A 20608-nucleotide genomic window follows, 5' to 3' on the forward strand; every position below is an offset into this window, starting at 1 on the left:
GTGTTATCCCAGCAAAGCCAGGGCTTCGTGCTCAGCAGCCAGCGCCAGGGGAAGAGTGCCACCTGCTGAGCATCCCCACCACTGCCACCAGTCCCCGCTCCTCCCGAGGTGCCACCACTGCTGCCAGCCCCTCCTGAGGAGCCCAGCCTGCTTTTTTGCACTGGTTTCTTGGTGCACACAGCCACGCTGCTGCTGCCAACGGAGCTCCAGCTGGTGGGCACCACCCAGGCACCAGCACTACTACCCCCAGCCCCTGTCAAAGCTCCTAGCCAGCCTGACTGAGCTTATGTGTTGTAAGTCTTGTATCTACAACTGCTAAAAGAGGAAATGTTGTATTACAGCATGCATTGCAGTGGTTTTGTTTACACTTCTGCTGGAGAACTCCCACCAGCAATATGGGTACTTACCAAAAGAGAACTTGGTTGCCCTTGTATCTCTCATAGCGAGCGCTGGATGACATTATTCTGAAGGAGAAGAAGACATTTAATTTCAATGGTAATCCCCAAAGATCATAAGCCATTAATCACCACATTTCAGCAGAAGCGCTTTAAGGCTTTAAGACCTCAAACTCAACTGTATTTGTTCTAAATAAAGGATGTGCTTTACCAGAAAATTCAAATTATTACGGTGTTCTTCGTTAACCAAATAGATAACATTCAGCTTGTTCTTAAATCACTCCCACACGTTGGAATTAGCCATAGCAACAGAACTGAAGGCACTAAAATACTTCCAACGCACTTTTTGTGCTTTGTTGGCCTTCCATTTTGTGTGTTCTGAGATCATCTGGATGTCTGAAACAGTCAAAGGCATCTGCAACCCGGAGCTAACATGGGGTACTTCCTACACAACCCCTTGCAGACAAATGGCAGTAAGCCCTGCCCTCATTGTCAGCAGAGCTCATTAGCTTGCACTCTGTGCCACAGCACTGCAGTGACACAGCTCACATTCTGCCACCTCTAAGTGCAGGCAGAGAAACCCCTGCTCACCTCCACAGCACACAGCCCGGCAGCACCATTTCCACAGTACTTTACCTCAGCTGATGCTCCCTGAAGTGTGAGAGTATGTCCAGCCCATGAAGGAAGGAGTAGATTGTATTTAAGTCCTAAAAAGACAAAAATAATAATAATAAAAAGATGTGAGCAATTTCATTCACAGCATCTAATCACTTTTTCATTACTTTCTCCAATACTTTAGTAAGTTCCACAGCCTCATAGGAAATTGCATTGATGCTCACAGCCCAGCTCAGCAGCCAGGCTGGGATGCACAGAATGCTCACACTTCAGCTGCTGCAGCAATGGCTGCACAGTTACCTGAGCAAGGCTCTGAAGCAGCCTGCTATTAAAATACCTCTGAAAATATGATGTACATGAATGGGTACTGCAGCAAATGCGGTATAACAAGCAGTATGACTTCTCATATTGGATGAATAGCACCACTAAAACATTTTAACACCTGTTTAAAGAGGCAAGAGATCAGGCAACTCTGTAAAAATGCTTTGCTAAGAGCAAAGAACGTGAGAAAAGCTAAACCATACAGCACAGTGCCGAGGGCTACAGCACCTTTCCATAACATGGTACAAGTGACTTTGCACCCATCTCAGACCCAGCTGCAGCACAATGGGCCTCTGGCTCAGCCCAGCACCAGCAGCTCCTCCAGCACACTCTGACAAAGGCACAGAGCACACAGGTTTGGATTCATCTCCCTCCTCTTGCTGTGAGGGCACAGCATCACACAGCCACCCGTCAGCAGCTACGGACAGAACCAACATTCATGAAGCAACAATATTCCAACATGCAGATGATCCCACGTGAAAGACAGGACTTCATGCAGAACAGGTAATTAGGAGAAGCAGCAGTTCGAGCTCCTCTCTGCACAGAATGCTTTCTATTCACCAAAATATCTGTGCTGGTGGTACAGACCACACGTCAAGGGAAGCTCACCAGGGCCATTCCTCACCCTGGCTTCTGTCCTGAGCAGGTAGGCTGCTGGCTTTAACAACGTGCTGTGTGTGTTATACACCAATGAGTCTCCAGCTCAGCCTCAGAAAATATGCTCTGAGTTCTCAGCACTGCATTTATACAGCATTTGCAAAAGAGAAATCAATATGAATGCTAGCATGAAAATTTACAGTGGGTTTACTTTAGGAAAGTTCTTTGGCTTAATACCCAGTGTTTAGAAATATAGCGGATACGGACTGTTGTACCAAATGAAAGGTCAAATGTAATTGCAGGCCATGTAAAACCAATAAAACTCCCACTTTTTTTTTTTTTTAAATGTCATTACCAAGCCCATGAAAGTTAAACAGAAGGCCTGAATGCTTAGCATTCATATCTACAAAGCTAGGATTTCCCACCGCCCAGCCTCACTGCAACACCAGCTGCCCACCACCACTGCTATGAGCTGTTCAAGCTGTGTGCAGACAGAGCTGGTGCTCCTTCATTGCTCTGGCTGCAGCTCCAAAAGGTGACTGCATCCTCAGGGCAGCGCTGCCCCCGGAGCAGGGCAGCTCCTCTTCATAGAACAGAGCATGAGAACAGGAGCGGTTACTTTAAAAACCTGATGTGTGCTGCAGCACCAGCCCAACACACAACCACAGCACAAAGGGCAGAGATCACTCCTGCAGATCGCCGCGGCAGAAAGTGCCATAAAAACAACGATGCCAAAGTGCAACAATAAATGGCACACGAGCAGAACTCGGAGCACTCAATCCCTGAAAGCTTACAGGCAATCTCTGCCAACGTATGAAATGATTGTTAACAATAAAGCCATTCCACCATGTGCACACGGACCAAGGTCCAAGTTGTTGGGTTACTTTTTTTATTTCGTAATCTGCACTTTTAGAGCTTTTAACCACCCTGAAACTAAAACACCCTTTAAATAGTACATCCCAACACGCTCTTCAGTCTGCAATAGACAACTGCCCGCCCCGGTTTCCTTACGGAGGGGTCTGCCCATGTTTTCTGTCCAGCCAAGTGACATTACAAAGGGCACAGAGCAGCAAGCAGTGGTTGTGAATGCTGCCAGGATGGGCTTGAGAGCCATGAGGCCTGGGATGCAGATGCTGCAGCAATCCCTGTGCTATGGGCACAGCAGCAGCGTGCAGCGCCGCCCGCACACTGTTACTCACCCAGGAAAGCTGCTGAAGCACAGCTCACCCCTGTCCTAAGGACAAAGGGATTTCACAGCCTTCTTTGAGTTTTATTTGAGTTAACTTTTAACAGCTTAACATCCACTCTCAGTAAGGAGTGCCCCTGCCACCCCCTGAGGCTGTATCACCTCCTTGCCTTCGCCCTTTAATCCATGGAGAAGCTGTAGGGGTTGGGATGGAGGATCCAGGGACAGAGGAAGAGGATTTGTTTTGAGAGTTCTGCTCACAGCTTTTTCTAAACAAACCAACCACAGGTCAGCCAGCACAACTGCGCTCTGTTAGAAGCACACTCACATGCCATAGGGTGGTAAAAAGGTTTCTAAACCCTCCTGGGATGCTAAGGGCACTTTGGAACAAGGATGAAATTACTGCATCAGAAGTAAACATCAAACAAAAAGCTGATGTTCTGTATGATGTGACCCCAGCCAGGTGTCCCAGTAACACGTGGTTATTTTAAAATACCGAGCAGGAAATCTGTTCTGTTTCGAAGGAAAGCAGAGTAAACAGTTCCAACATGACCTCATTGTTGTGCATTCTGATAAATCACCCCAAGAGCCACCCTCAGCAGTCAAAGAGGTACCAAGGAAACTGAGGAAGCCATAAATCCCTCCACAACCCTTCTAGCACTGCCCAGCACATTACATGCAAGGGCTGAGGAAGGAGCCCCCAGCTACACCTGGTACACCATGCAGCACCAACCCAGAGCTCTGGGTTTCAGATGCCTTCAATGAACAAACTGGCCTGAAGATAAGGGTTTTGACATACTCTGGGACAACAGCTGAATATCTGAATTAAAGTAGTTATTTAAAATGTCTAGGTTTCAGTAAAGCAAACAAAAGCAGTTCTTAGGAAACAGACAGCAAGCTGCCAGCAGCTCTCCTCCAGCCTGCCTTGCCTCACCCCGCAGTGATTCAGCAGGCTCCTTATATAGATTGAATGCATCTTTCATTAGGAATCCCGCCAGCCTCAATACAGACTTTGTCACCTGTAGGGGGTGCAGCAGAAGAGAGGAAATGTTGCTCAGCATGGTTTATGGTTTTCATTGCTTCCCTTCCTGTTACTTCACCAAAGGCTGGAATCCGCACCGTTTCCTTTACTCCCTGTTTAAGGCCAATTGTAAAAATAGTCCTCCCAAATTCTTTCCTGATGGTGTAACACAAGAAATAAAAACACAGAAACATTCTCGAGCTGCCTGACCCACGTTCCGTATATCCAGAGATCACTGTGGCAGAAGCACTGACCCCAGGACGCACCCAGCTCTGTCCCTCACGTGGGAACAAATCCATCCCTTGGCTGGGTGACCACAGCAGGACAGGACACAGCTGCTCCAGGCCCCCACCAGTACGTGCCCTGCTTGGTGGCGAGGCTATTTGACTTTATTAACGTTTACATGCAAAATAACGCTGCCTTTGGGCTCTCCACTCAGAGCCGGGCAGCACACCAAGAGCAGCAATTCCCTTTAAAGCACCCTCCTGCCTAGCTAGTGGCCTTTAAAAGAAATGGATACACAAAGCTTAGGCGTTATTAGGGAGAAAAGATGGATCGCTCCATCACACAGCACTTGCACAGGACAGCAGAGCTGAAGGAGCACTACTGAGGAGCAAAGCATGTCACACCTCTTGATGCAAGAAATACCAGAAAATCCAAAAGCCAGCCTGAAGTGCCTCTTGTCCAACACAGCAGCAGCCTTGAATTGCTCAGGCTGCTCCCAGTGACGTCTGTGTGAAGTGAACTGGTTCAGCTGCTTCAGGGCTACACAGCATTACTCAGGAAGACATCAGAATGTATTTCATGAAGAAATCTTCTCTCTGAAGAAGAGCAACAAGTGAAACCTCCCTGGTCTCAATTAGCAGTCTGCTCACTCCGGGCGTTTATTTAAGAAAAGCTGAGCTTTATTAGGATCTTGCTAAAAAACCCTGAATTGTTTACAATGATTTTATAGCACAGGACCACTGCAGGCAGACAACAGAACAGCTTCAGATGGCCAAGGGACAGCCTCCTCATGTACCCATTATCAGACAGCTCCAGGTATTGGCCGTGTTAGGACATGATACTGGGCAACATCCCGGGCTGTTCCACCCCACGTGGCCCAGCTGGCACACGCTGCTCCTGCCCACTGTGCTGCCCTCATCCAGCAGGAACAGATGCAAGGAACAGCATTTCTGCTGTGAATGCAGGAAGTACAACTGACAGCATGAGTTAACAGCACAGCCACCAAGAGGAAACTAAAAATCTGGATTCAGTTTTTCTGGACTGTCAGAAGTAAAGTTTGCAGGCCTGGATTGGTTTTTCTTCCTGCAAACGCAGCACGTCTCTCAAAGGGGCTCATGCCGTTTCCTACATCTTAAATGCACTTCCCTACAACATGCATGCGTGGCCACAGGCACAGACTTCAGAATTACATTTCACCCCTAGGAATAGAAGCATCCTTAACACAAGTTGAAAAAGGCAGATCTGCTTTAAGAACAGAGGCTCCAGAGCCACCACTACAGCTTATTTATAGGCAGAAAGCATCGCCATGCGACTACTCATTTCCAGGTGAAAAAGAAAAAAATAAAGCAAAGTTCTTCTATATGAAAATAAAACAAAAAGCGTCTCTGCTCCCCAGCAACTCCCCCACCCAGAGCAGATAAACAGCCTCCACCCATGAACCCTGGACCGCGACGATAGAAGACTGTGGTAGAAAGAAAAACACTTGAAGAATGAGGGAGGGAATTTATTTTTTTTATTATTGTTTTTACTGCTGTTTCATCACACTGAGTCAGCACTTCTGGAGCCCCCGCTTTGCACAAGAGGGAAGAAAGAGTAAAAACTTCCTTTGGGTTTTGCAGAGCAGATCCTGAGGCTCCAATTGCAGGGCCAGGAGCATCAAACAGCACAGCTCCCAGGCATCAGTGGGTATCTGATGCATGGCTCTTATCAAGGCTCAGAACACACGTACAGCAATGGAAAGTTACCTTTAAGGAAAACGCTGCTATAAAGCTACCATACACTCATTACTTCAGTTTTAGTACATCTTTCGGATTTTTATGTTGAGCTCAGAAAACCAAAAGCAAGCTGAGCTCACAGCTCAACTGCACGGGAAACTCAGAATGCCCAGAATTAGTCACAGCACTCACACCTACCAAGGAGCAGGGGTTCCTATCAAGTGTTGTTCAGTAAGAGACTAAAGAACACAGGAGCAACAAGTGCCAACAGGTGAAAAGGGAGCCTTCAGGCTTCCAGATCAACCCCTGCTTCCTAGCCGAGCAGCTCACTGCTGATCACTACCCGCTGCCCCCAAATAGCTGTACTTGGGTTAAACAGGCTTCGTCCCAGCCCCAAAGACACCTGCTTGCCTGCTTCACAGAGAAACTAAGAGGAACAGGTTTGAAAGCACAAGGAAAAAAAAAAAAAGAGAATCGGGCAGGGAGGGCCTGAATTCTGAAACCCTAAGGAAGAGGTTCTTATTTTATAGGAAGTTTGGCACAGGAACCCAGGGAGAAGGAGAAAGGAAGCCGATGATGAAATCTGAAGGTCCATTACTGACAGCTCTGAGTGCCTGCACACAGCTTGCTCCACAAAGCACCTGAGTACATGGTGTGGCCATGCTCATCCAGCACAGGATTTGCTGGTGCTGCTTCCCCCTCAGCCCTGCTGGAGCTGAACTCAGCAGCAATGACATTCTACCACTGCTCCATCTTGCACCAAACATCCGTCACTAAGCTCTGTTTGACGTCACAAGCTCAGAGAAAGACTAACAGGTTGAACAGAAACACTTCATTGCAATTAGTTCCCAATAAATTAATGCCAGGAGTTTTACATAAATGGGTCATCATAACATGTAGTTTTGTAACAGTGCATTTATGATTTTTTTCATATATCATGAAGTATTTCTTTGCGAAATCAAGGAAACAAAGATAAAGTTTGTCAGGAAATTAAGTTTTGCTTAATAAATAATACTGAAGTCAACATAAGATCTCTCACCAATATTGTAACTTGAGTCACCTGCTCAGATGCAGGTAGTAGAAAGGAACCCAGCTCTGCAAACTCTCAAAACAGCTTGGTACAGCAGCAGAGTATTAAAGTCATCACACTGCTTCCAGTTAAAATACTGTGTTTTCATTCATCATTAATGACAAGGCATCAGCAGGCTGGGGGGGAAAAAAAAGAGAAGATGGCAATTGCAAACAAAGCATGGCATGAAAAGTAAAGCTCTCCCACAACCTCTTTCAATTAAACCCATGAAGGAGTAAAAGAAAAAGTCCATCTCCAGCTCCTTCATACCCACAACCCCATTAGAGATGAGAAAGAAAGCACATGGGGAGCAACCACCATTCTGTCCCAGAGAGAAGCTGTGATTATCTGAATGCTGATCCTGATAGCTAAACTCCAATACAGCTACAACAACACACAGGTATGTTAGCAGTTCTGTATGTGTATACACACACATCCTCAGCAGAAAAAAGGGAAATCAGTAGCTCTTAGTGCCCTTGCCTGCAGGGCCACAAAGCAAGGCAGGTTTACCCCGCTGCCACACCTGAACACAAACTGCTGCAGCAGAACTCAGAATGTTGGCAATTGGCTGCTGCTTTAAGATCTGCTGCTGTGGTTCTCAGCAATAGTCAGAAACCACAACGGAGCTGAGGAGGAAATTTAATGATGTAAATATATGAAGAAAGGTTTGAAGCCCAATCAGTGGTAGTATGAGAGGTACAGGTATCTTCCCTGCTAATTACAAGTGATCATTTAACCATCAGAACATAAAATGAAGAGGCCATGTTGGGCTTGAGATACATGGAAGTTCTCCTTCAGCCAGCTCAGAGCAACCAAAAATCAGAGGCTATTTATTCTTACCTACACGGACCTCAAACCAGCCAAATCACAGCTGCACCATTCCAGTGAAACCACAGTCACCACCCATTTGCAATGCAACACCCCCAGGGATTCCTCCATCACCTCACTCTCCATAAGAGTTAACAGTACTCTATGGATATAATAAACCCACTTTTAAACATCAGTATCTCAGTGTTGAGTAGATGACTTCTGCTTGCTAAACTGCCATTATTCACTGCACATGAAAAAACATCCAGTGCTAACTTATTCTGAGCCCCAAACAGGTTTCCAGAAGCAGCGCCATGCATTAAGACTCAGACTTTTGTTTCATCAGCTCATGTTGAAGGCAGGCACAGGGTGAGGAAATGCAATGCTGGGGCCACCAACAGAATGCTGCAATGCACCATTACAACACAGATCTCTGGACAGTTGTGCACGTGACAGGAGACATGGAGAACACACACAGCCCCATACACCCCTCCAAGAGGAACAGAAGGATCCTGTATTGCAGCTCAGGCATTTTACTCAATACAACTGAAATTTGGGCACCCATATTCTTGAGCAGCACTCACTCACAGCACAGCAGTGCTCAGTGGGACAGCCAGCCCTCAGCACCTCAGCACCTCCTGGGGCACCCACAGCCCTTCTTCAGGGCACAAGCACCCATGACAAATGCTTGAAGGGGAGAAAAAAAAAGAAAAGCATCATTAATGTGCACCATACTGAGTGCTAAATGCTGTCACCTCCAAATTCTCTGCAGCCACGCTGGCAGGATTTGAGAGATGTAAAGTAAGGGAAGTTTCCAGCTTTTTTAAGATGGTAGTCATGCTGCCACCAATCATGCAGCGCTGCCCAGACTGCTTGCTGCAGGTCTGCTGAGCTCCATCAGCCCCTTTCAGGCAATGTGCACAGAGAAAACCAGCAGCACTTGTGAACACCACCCACAAGTGGGTCCTTTGCTTCCGTATGAGGGCTGCCCAGCTGTGAGAAGGACCACTGTGTCTTTCACAGAACCCTGAATCAAAGACTAAATGTAGCTTCTAAAAATTCAGAGTGCAGCAAGTCAGAAATGTGAGCACAGTCTCCTCTTTCTTGGGCAATACTTACAGCATAATGGCATCTCTTGTCTGAAGGAAAAAAAGCAGCAGAGGGACAGCCAGGTTCCACCAGTGAGGTTTGCAGGGCAGATGGGGTTACATACACTGTTGCTTCTGTCTTGGAAGTCGTAATTTTATAGACAGAGCAGCGACATGAAAACACAGCTTTTCCTAAGCTTAAAGCTTTAACTTGCATGCTCACATGGGCTTTCTTGCATCTATGGGGCTATTTTCGATAACTTTTGTTATTAAGGCCAGAAAAAATACAATTAAAAATGCTGCCAAAATGTTTCTTTAGGGAGGACAGGGCAGGATGCCATAAATTCACAGGACGTCACAGCACAGGAAAATCTCAAATGGAAGAAGGTTCTGGTAGCAGGCAGTGACAAGACAGCGTTCTTCCAAAATGCTGATATGGTTGGATGAGATGAAGGTTTACAAATAATAACTACTGACCTGTGACTCACAGACAAAGTAATTATTAGCCAATAATTTGATATCACAGACTTATAGTAAGAAGAAAATACCAAAGTGTGATGATTTAGCTATCCAAATATTCCTACCCTGGAAAATGCTTCCATACAGCTCTTACTCTATGCTAACAAGCCCCCTGCACCTTACAGCAGCTCACAGCTCACACACTGAGCTCACACCCAAGTCTCACCTACAGAGATGCTGCCCACAAGATAGATCCTGGAAACTGACAAAGAAACATGGCCCAGGTTCCAGGGTACAGCTGAACAACTGAGCACAGGTCACAAGTGACAGGCATGCTGCATCCCACCCTCAGCTCACTGTCACATTTTCTCATTTCTTCCTTTACAGCAGCACTGTCAATGATGGTTTAGTTCAGGAAATGGGCACCCATCAGGACAGGAGGAGCTTTAAGCTCTGCTCCCAGCAAAGCTGGGCTGACAAAGCAGCTACAGAGCACGAGGGGGGAGGACCACCTCCTGCACAAGTACCAGACAGTCCCACCAGCTCAGCAACCCCATAAACCCTCCTGCAGCCGCCCTGTGGGTCACATGTAACATCAGCTACACGAGACTTTGCTGAAGGAAGCATTATCAGCACAAATGGAAGCAGAAAGTTTATCGACAGGAGGTCAGTAGCCTAACACAGGACTGCCAGCTTCCTTCCTACTTCAAGTGGGAAACAGGAACAGAAACTCCCTCCGCAACAAGTTGGGAAGATCACTTCTACTTGGCCAAACCAAGGCAGCCTATCACCAGGCTGTGACAAGAGCATAAAAACCCTCCCAGTCAACGTCCAGCAGCAGAAGTGATTCAAGACCTCACAACTCTGAATACACAACACACAGTAAAGGCAGAACTCGCTCTCCAGCTCTTGTAAATGCAAATTGTCCAGGTGAAAAGTATTATCACAGCCCTGGAACTCTGTCTGAAGGAATTCCTATGTGGACAAAAAGTCAAACTGTATGTGCCACAGCACAATGCAAATATCCTTTCCCTGCAGACCGAGAGGACCAACATTTATTAACCATGGAGGACGGGACTGCCTAAGTGTCAACACTTTACAGCCTTGTTTTTCCAATTAAGAGATAATTTTGTAAGGCAGTTATTTATTATTTTTTTAACTTGTTCTGCTACAACTTGATGCTCTCTTAACACGCTAAAAGACAACCAACAACTAGCAGAGCTAAGGAACCTAGAGAAGTCAGACGCAGGATGCCACATAGCTTGTGCATGCTTCCCTGGATTAAGGGTACTTTCAAAATACTGTATTGAAATCACCAAGAGGAGAAGCAAGGTGAATCATGGTTTCAGCAGATAGAGGAAAGCCCTCCGTACTTTAAGCCTGAGGCCACTGGAACAAGACAACCACCCAGACCCAGGAATAACTTGAGTGAGAATGCAGGCATTAGCAAAGCAGCATTATGGCAACAGCAAACCTCTTATGAGAAGAGCCATCAGAGTTCCTGCTATTCTTTATAGATCTATTCTGTAATGTACTTCCCAATGAAAACAAGTTTGCACGTGTGGAGTGTGAGAGGAGAAACCCTGCAAGCTGGAAGCTGACCCAGAAAGTTCAGACCTCAAGAGCATTCAGCTTCTCTGCCACTAACAAGACCAGCACAAGACACTTTTTAATGCTAAGAGACTCATTTCCACCTACGTATTACCAGCTCTTCACACTCTCAGGATGGGATTACAGGCACACTGTGTGCACAGGATTATCAGCCAGCACAAAGCCTGCCATGGATGCCCAAGGCAGCAGTATGCCATGGATGCTCACTGACTGCTCCAAGGTATTGCTGGCTTCCCTCGTGCGAAACAGGGCCTGGGCACAAGTGAGCACTTTCCCTTCCAGTTTCCTTCTGCACCACACTTACTATTTCTTCAAGACCGAGCGTTATTTTTTATTTGTGCTGCCACCCAGCTGGCCTTACATAAAGCGATACAAGAATCAGTTGTGTCAAAGTTCAGTATTACAGAAGGACTCCTTGTAGCGCTTACAAGAAGCGAGTTTTGCCATACTACTCCAAGGATGTTCTTTTAAAAAGAATTACATTTTTTATGAGGACTTTTAGTTAGCGTGGTATTTCAGGGTTTAATACTGTCTCTGAGGAATTGAACCACCTACACGTTTTGACTGCCTGCCCTCCACCTTTTTGCAGTTTTGGAGAACAAAAGCAGAACAAAAATGTATTTTTCTTCCATTTGGCAACTTTTCCAAATGCCAGCAGTACTTGCAGTTCTCTCCCACCTCCCTCCACACCCTCTTCTCACCCTTCCTTTCTGTTCCAGCATCTCCATGGAGTTTCTATTGCAGGGTTAGTAACAAGGCACTGGGCTGGTCTTTTAGCTCAGATTAGGCTTTGTAAAACACTCTTACTACATAAAGGCCCTTAAACTCATTGTTTAAATTCAGATAACACCATGGAAGGGTGGGTTATTTTGTGGGGCTTTTTTTTCTTCCAAGGTTACATTACATATTCCAATGTTAATTCATCAACAACAGCTTTTTCTTAAATAATTACTCCGCAGATGTAACTAAGTGCATGACTCCACAGCATGAGGAAAGACAGGCATTAAAGGAATTAAGTTCAAGAAAGAATTCCAGGACTGCCTGATAATTTCTGGTTTCACTCCTACAGCTGTCACAGCTGCCATTAAAATGAGAAACCAGTTTTTCAGGAACAGTAACTGGAAGCAAGGATAGGAAAAGTCATCTTAGAGCAACACCACTTCCAACCCTCCCTGGAAATCACTGAGAAGCTGTGCCACCTCGATGCACTACGGCTTTGTTTGCTGCTTTAGGGATGTTTAAGACTTGGATGATGCAGAAGCTGTATTATCTGGTGAAAATAGAACTAAACAGCTTCCTAGGGGAAAGCTGCAGGGAGCAGTTATCTGCTCACCAGCCGGGCACCCAAAGCCATGACCTGCCCACCCATCAGCAAGAGAGCATGCTGTCACTGCAGCACTACAAGTCTCCACTGTCAGCAATATTCAGAAAATAGGAGCTGTTTCAACCTCCTACAAGCCAGATTTACAGCCATCTTATCATCACAGCTTAGAAAAACGGGCCTTGCAATATTTCATCGATTAACTCCCTGACCTAATCTGCAAAATCCTCTCTGCTGAGCTCCCAGTCCTCCATTTGCTGTGAAGATGATCAAGATGCAAGCTGCTGTCATCTCTGCTCCTCACAGCTGGGAGTTTTGGGATGCAAATCGCCACTTTGGCCAACAGCTTGAGAAAGATCCACAAATACTCTCTGCGTGAGCTTCCAGCATTCACTAACAGCCCCACAGTGAAAACAGCGAGGTTCTGTTTGATGGTAACAGCCCAGCTACAAAAGCCTTGCTGACAACTGTACTGCGAGACCAGAAAACCCCAGAACCACTGAGCAGGGCTTCTAAAGCCAGAACAGAACACAAATACACAGGGAACAAAAAAATAAATGCACAGAATCAGATGGACGGGCATCAGAAGACCAGCAGGTGAAAGGGGAGAGACTCAGGGAAGGCTGTGTGCTCCCAGAGTCATCTCACAGGAAGAGTGAGAGCTGGATGTATTCTGGAGAGATTTAATTAGGGATTCTTACCAACACCCACACCAGTTTCTCAAATTCCTTTAACCCACCAGCACTGAATCAACAGGCACAACGCTAATGAAATGGAACCAGAATATTTCCCTGTGCTGGGATGGTAACAGAACGCAAAGCTTGAAAAAACAAAGCAAGGAAAAACAAATCAGAGCCTGCTTCTGGCCGAGCTGTCCCTGCATGCACCCAGGGCACACAGAACACCAGGCACAGGAGGCTGCCCCAGGCTGGGGCCCATCAGGCTGGCCCCACACATCACACCTGTAAGAGGCTCAGAAAATAGCTTTAAAATGCTTGTTGTATATTCATATACCTGAAAAGGCAGCTAAACACCACACATTTGGCAGGTAACAGATCCCTGTCCACACACACAGAGGCACAGTGCGGCCACACCAAACCTCCAGCTGTGTGGCCCTGCTTCCTTCAGATGCACCACAACGAGCAGCAGCAGTGGGATGGGAGGGAAAAGCAGCTTGTCTCTTTGCTTAATGACACACAAGAGAAATACTGTGCTCTCCTAGCACTTGCTTAAGACTTTCAGATCCCACAGCCTCATCTCAAGGCATGCAGGAAGCCACAAGCCCAACGGTGCTGCTGGCCTCGCTGTTCAGGCTCAGCTCCATCTCAGCCCATCAGCCGAGGAGCAGCACTGCTTCCTGAAGGCAAAGGAGACGCCTGAAGAGACCCACTCACTGCTGCCCCAAAGCAGAGCCGTGTTCTTCCTCCCCACCTCGTTTCCACCAATCAAACAGGCAGCTATGTAGAATCATTAAGGTTAGAAAAAAACCTCTATGATCAGCCCCAACCCAGCCCACCATGCCATGTCCCTCAGTGCCACATTCACACTCCTCTACTGGAGTCAACATCCATGGAGGTCTTCAAGGATGGCAAAGAAGCTTCTGGCCTTGCATGCTGTGAGACACCAAGCCCAAACCCTGAACTTTCTGCAAACAATGCCAACACACGAGCCATTGTCCATGGAGTTATTAGCATGCTGTAATTTGATCTCCTCTTTAATACATACATGCTCCATATAGCAGACTTCCCATTACATGCAGGAATTCGTGTGAGTCACGGCACGGAGCAGTTGGGAACTCTGCACTGAGCAGCAAACTCAGCTGGTTCAGGCTGACCACCGAGCAGGCTGGAACAGGCAGGAGAAAAGGGCCAAGGAGCCAGCTTACACTGAACGACCCTTCAAGTGCCGTGCATGCAACCCAAAAGCATCACCTGTAGAAGCACCACCTGTACCCTTCCACTTGCACAAGGCCAGAGGTGAAGACACTCCATACTGCAGTGCCAACAGGAGCAGAGGTTACAGCCTGCTGAGACTCAGGCTCTGCACACCAGGAATGCAGCAGAAATGCCACACTGTAACCATAAAACAGCACAATTGTTATAAAAACAACTAACCTCAAGAGCTCAGGCACCTCCACTCACATTTCCACCTGAGTCTGTTTCACTCCTGCCCCAGCAGTCCTGCCCAGGGCTGCTTCCTACCACCTCACCCACAAGATGGGTTGATATGGAAACTGATGCTAAAAACAAAGAAAAAAAAAAAGAAAACCACCACCCAACAAACAGTCGTTATTTGCTCCACTTGTTTCATACTAAATACTTCGTACAAGGGCATTTTGTTAAGACAGAGTTGAAACTCAAGGAGCAGCTATTCATTAATACCATAATGACACTTCAGCAGAGCCAGGGTACGTACAGAGTCCTGAAATCTGATTTATTTGCCTGGAATCTAAATTTGACTGCACTCAACAGGCCTTAACTGTTAAGAAAGCTGGAAAAAAAATACTTATTTGCTCAAACCACCGGCAAAGCTCCCTTGCAGGTACTGCAGACAGACAACAGCTGCAGAGCATCCACACCAGACGCCCTGTTCTGCAAACATGGCACTCCGTCCAAGACTCAGAGTAACGGTATTTGCATCTGAGACATAAATAATCACAAGGCGAATATGAGCAACACTGGAAGAACAACAAAAACAAGCTCAAAACTTGGTCAGAAACAAACAAAAATCCCTAAGAGGCATTCAGCCTCTTACAGAGCAATATTTACACATTAACATTTGGTTAAAAAAAAAATAATAAATTGGTAGATGCTGCAGTGCTGTAAGTAGGTTGCTCCAAAGTAATGCCTCATAATTATTTCCATGGAAAGTACGACGGATACAAAGAGCACAACTCCATACAGCAAGTTCTCCGCTACACAACACTCTTTTCAACACCAGTGGCTGTGCATTTCTGCCAGCAGTGAATAAGAGCTGCATGCTGTGCTCATACAAACCTGCCCCAGCAAACCCCCCACTGCTGCTGTCACCACTGCTCCTATGCACCATCCACTGCCTCGCTGTGCTGACAGCCACTGCTTGGTCTCCAGAAGCGTACTGAGACCACACCACATCAATGAGCACTTCTGGCTGGGCCAAAAAGCAGGCAAACCAACCGTACTCCTCAAGTGAGGAAAACAACTGAGCAAAACCACAGAAAAATGCCACTAATTTTAAGCGAGACTTTGCACTGCAGAAAGGCATGAATCCTGCGCTCAGCCACGACAGATTAGCAATGCCAGATAATTTCATTACCCAGAAGAGAACTGTTGCTGCCAGCCCCAGGAAGGGGGCACTACGCACCGCCTGCACCAGCCAGCAATACGTGCATTGACTGGGCTCTACTGGGATTGTTGGAATGAAGGATGCAGTAGGATCCATCAGAGAGCACCACTCTTCCCCATCCAAATTCACCGAGAGCTGTCAGCCACTAACACGGCTCATTTTTTCACAAGGCTGCATGTAAAGTATTCGTAATTATATTACAATGCTTATATTCTTGTAACTGCAAACAGTAACTGTTGTCATGAGTACAGAACGGCAATCTGCATACAGCGTGGAACTATCCAACCAGGAATTTATTAGCAGTAAATTGCAAACACGTACAGATACATTTGCAATCTCCTTCTCAACCCAGAGATAACCAATGCAACGGGGGAACGGCTGTTTACAAGGGTGGACAGTGATAGGACAAGGGGAACGGTCTTAAGCTGAGACAGGGGAGGTTTAGGTTGGATATGAGGAGAAAGTTTTTCATCCACAGGGTGGTGAGGCACTGGCACAGGCTGCCCAAGGAGGCTGTGGATGCCCCATCCCTGCAGGCATTCAAGACCAGGCTGGATGTGGCTCTGGGCAGCCTGGGCTGCTGGTTGGTGACCTGCACACAGCAGGGGTTGGAAGTGGATGAGCACTGTGCTCCTTTTCAACCCAGGCCATTCTGTGATTCTATGAATTTGAGATGCCTCTCTCCATCCCGTTGCAGCTGCACACAGACCAGCCCAGGGGCCCTGCAAGGTGAGGAGCTGAGGATGCACAGCGCTGGGCAGCCCTTCAGTGCGCTGCCTGGGAGCTCCTTACAAAGGCATCAAAGCACAGAGCCACAGAAAAATCTGCTATTTCACACAGCACAACCACTGCCGTTCAGTTGGGGCTCCAGAACTGCTGCCTCTTGACAATGGTTTAGAAAGCTTGGCTGTAAAAGAGCTTATCACTAAAAAAAACCAAGAGGTAAAACCTAAGACAGAGGTTAAGCAGTAGGAAACCATGGCAAGGGTCAGGTTTCCATTGTCACCCTTTGCCAGTTTCGGAAGAGCCAACACACAACAAGGGACTTTTATTAAACACAAAGCAGCACATGCAGCTTCATTCAGTGTACATCCCTTTTTGGGGTTAGGATCATTGCAAGAAGCTCAGGTTTGTAGTGAGTGTGCAGTTCTGATTACATTACAAAAACTGCTCAAGAACGACACTGTCATCATCAAACACTGCTACAGTGAGAGCTGCACAAAGCACCAATGTGAGCAAAGCCAAACCCACCGCTTCACCTACAGAGTTTACAGAAAATTATTAAAAAGGATGAAAAACACCCATCAAAATACGAGTTATTTCTGGAAACAAGAAGCAGATGTTCTCCTCTGTTTGGCTCAGCTGTGCTACAGTACAAGAGTGCCTTTGTTATGCTGTCAGCAATAATGTATTTTATTTATTACAGCCATTTTATAATGCCCATCAATGCACTATTTGTGCATGATTTAGATCCACGCAGATCTAAATCTCTGTGTATGAGCTGTCGAGAAGCATCACATGCACGCTCCAAATAGCAGACTCTGTTATGACACAATTGTGTAAATTAGGGTTTTTTTTTCCCCTTTCCACTGTATTAATAAAAAGGGAACAGGAAGAGGAGGAGGAGTCGGTATTGCCAAATCAAGTTGAATTAACATTAATCACGAATACCCAGACAAGACATAGCATAAAGTTAGGAAAATACAAGAGCTTACAGTATAAAAATAAACTCTGACTCTTTGAAGCCCAATAAAAGCAAAAAGCTTTCTGGCCATGCAAAGGCAATGTCGACCAGAGCAAAGTCATGAAGAACTGAGAGATGCCTGCATTGGGAAAGGGATCTATTGGAGATGGAGGACAGCACGCTCATAGGAGCTCAAGGGGAAAAAGAAGGAAGAAAGAGAGGCATAACCACGCGCTGTTTTACTCTATCAGCCACTCAGACCCTACCTGCTGGAGGCATTAAACCACTCCCAACAGACCAACATCACAGCCTTCATACGGATCAGATAAGGAATTCCAGGCCTCAAAAAAGTGAGGCCTTTAATGAGAGAGCACACAGTGCCATCAACGTTCGCCCTTCCCTCCCAGCGCTTTGAACAAGCCATTTCCTCCTATGGAAATGCTCCCAAATTGCTCGTTCAATATCCCCACCTGTGACACGAGGCACAGAGCAGGGATGTGCGAGACAACACACAGCCATGCGTGGAAGCACAGAAATGCCAGGATTTCCCAAAATCTGAGCAGTTCTGAGGGGAAACTGAAATTGCCACACAGAGCAACAAAACAGCCATCAAATTGTATCAGTGAGCGTTAGCCATAACACCAGGAGCTCAGCAGAACAACCAGAGATCAGCCATGTTAACGCACCAAGCATCTGAGCAACAACACCCAAAGAAAAAAAAAAATCAAGTGTGTACATGCCTAATATGCATAAGTTATGCACTTTCCCAATTAGCAAGCACTGGAATGCTACCACAATGCTGAAAACTTGCCCTAACAGACATTTTTCCAAACAAAAATAGTTGTTGCGCCGATAATTAAAGTTTTCACTCGGGCAAACCATCAAGATATTCTCCAAAATAAGTTGTATAAAGGTTTTAGTATCTCCCTGCTTCGTACCCTAGGTCTCACAAACGAATACATTTTGTTAAGATAAAGTCCTAAAAGTCATACAAAGAATCACAGCACCCTGAAGTGAAAACTGACGTGGTGTCATTTACCTGTACTTTTCCACGAGCTGATGCAGGCACTGCCCATGCCACTAATCAGCACAGCCCCAGCCTGTAATTTGGGACAGCCAGGTGAGCTGCAGGATCAGGGAGGAGAGGAGCAGGAAGGGACCAACGGGGACCAAGACCCACCAAGGTGAGAAGTTTCAGCTCATCACCACATCTCAGCCACAGCTGAGGAAGAAGGTGGTTTTCTCCTGCGTGCAGCTGGATGGATGCCCAGGGAGGTTGTGGATGCCCCGTCCTTGGACGTGTTCAAGGCCAGGTTGGACGGGGTCCTGGGCAAGCTGATCTAAATGTGTATGTTTGGTGGCCCTGCCAGGCAGGGGGGTTGGAGCTACATGATCCTTGAGGTCCCTTCCAACCTGGGTGATTCTGTGATTCTATGGATGCACATGGGAGGAGCCGACCGTGCCTTCCTAGGAGAGTAGGAGGGAGCCCACAGCTCTGCCCGTGCACAGCTGGATGCTTCCCGGCCGAGTCACCGGCACACAGCCAGGGAGGGACACCGGGCACAGCTCTGTGCTTCCTGCCCAGCACGGGGTGTGCCAGGATGCTCCGCACCGTGACCAAATAGAAATCAAATCCCTGTTGCAATCACTTCCTGCTGTTCCCTTATCACCCCATCCCCATCTGCTGTCCCAGCTCCCAGGTGCACGGGGCTCTCCAAGCAGGGAAATGCCTCTCTCAGATCAGGCCGGTTGCTGAATGTATACAGACAGAAAGGATCCAAGAAGCAGAGCTCCTTGGCTGCGAGCACCCGCCCCGTGAGAACAGAGGCCCCAGTGCTGCCAAGCTGCAGGGACGTGTTTAACTTTAATCACAAGTAGTTGGGCTGCTCGGTGTCTCTAAGTGCCTGCCAAAAAAGGGGCCACATCAGCAAGGGAATTAAGATTTCCTTTTTTTAATCATTTTTAAGAGGTGCTGTTAGTTAGGCTAGCAAATTCTTTTTAATTCCTCCAGAATTGAGACAACTTTGCAAAAAGCAAACCTGCATGCAGCCCTGATAGCAGAGTCCATAGGAACCTCCAGAAATCTACACGAAGCCATGAAACAGAATCATTCAGGTTGGGGAAGCCCTCCAAGATCCCCAAACGCAGCCCACCCCACCATGCACAAAGACCACATCCCCCAGTGCCACATCCCCACAGCCATGGAACACCCCCAGAACAGGAGCTCCCCATCTCCCTGGGCAGCTGTGCCCATGCCTCATTGCCCTTTGGAGAAGTTTCTCACATCATCCAACTCGAATCTCCCCAGGGACACAAATCCACGTGAACCCCATGCATGGCCCGAGCATCCAGGCATCACAATGCTGTCAGGTTAAAGTCACACAGCTGTACAAAACTTATGCTTTCATATAACCATAACGTGAAACACAGCACGGTTGGGTTGGTTGGGACGTCACAGCCCCCTTAGAGCCATTGCTGCCACGGGCAGCTTGCCCCAAAGCTCAGGCCTCTCAGGACCCATCGGGTACCTCCAGGACTGGGGCACACATCGCCTCAATGGGGCTCAGCGGGTGGCAGAACGGAGGGAACTCTGCAGACGGGAAAAGTTCTGCAGTAAAGGGGGGAGGAAGAGGGGGGGGAAGGAAACAGCAAAGGGAGCAGCGGCAGCTCATCGTTACGGCAGAGCACAGCGGGCACAAATCCGATATCCGACGTCACACGAGCGGAGAGCGCAGCCCCGCTCCGTGCCACCCAGCGCCGAGCGGGCACGCAATAGCGGCGAGAAGTTTGTTTTAGAAGGAAGGGAACCGCGGCCCCGGCCGGCACGGAGCGGCATGGGCAGCTCGCACCGCCAGGAGCGCCCAGCCACAGCGCCGAGCCCGGAGCCACGCGGGGCAGCGCCGGGCAATGGCACCGCGCCGGGACCGGGCCGTGCGGCACCGCGCAGCGGGCACAGATTCAAGAGGAAAAAAAAAAAAAAAAGAACTGATTTTGTCACGTTTTAAAATATCAGCAAACTCGGTGCCGACGGCGCGGTCTCGCTCACCTCCTGCGTCCGCTCCGCCGGCTTCTTCCGCAGCGCCTGTTTCACCCTGGGCTCCACGGCCGCGCTCATCCTCCCGCCGTGCCCCGCACGTCCCCGGGCCCGGCACGGAGCGCGCGGCCCGGCC

The 20608-nt window shown here is 47.6% G+C and overlaps 1 protein-coding gene across 7 annotated transcripts in view; it reads right to left on the minus strand.

The window, feature by feature from the left end:
- RAPGEF6 (Rap guanine nucleotide exchange factor 6) overlaps positions 1 to 20608 on the minus strand; it is a 105490-nt gene extending 84882 nt beyond the window's left edge. For all 7 annotated transcript variants that reach the window (XM_048960258.1, XM_048960257.1, XM_048960262.1 and 4 more), the window contains exons 1-3: positions 20485 to 20608; positions 1032 to 1102; positions 408 to 464 (exon numbers count right to left, since the gene is read on the minus strand). In XM_048960258.1, the coding sequence (XP_048816215.1) occupies positions 408 to 464; positions 1032 to 1102; positions 20485 to 20553 (197 nt within the window). In that variant the 5' untranslated portion in view covers positions 20554 to 20608. The remainder of the gene's footprint in view (positions 1 to 407; positions 465 to 1031; positions 1103 to 20484) is intronic.

The sequence above is a fragment of the Lagopus muta genome, chromosome 14 (assembly GCF_023343835.1).
Source record: "Lagopus muta isolate bLagMut1 chromosome 14, bLagMut1 primary, whole genome shotgun sequence".
NCBI lineage: Eukaryota > Metazoa > Chordata > Aves > Galliformes > Phasianidae > Lagopus > Lagopus muta.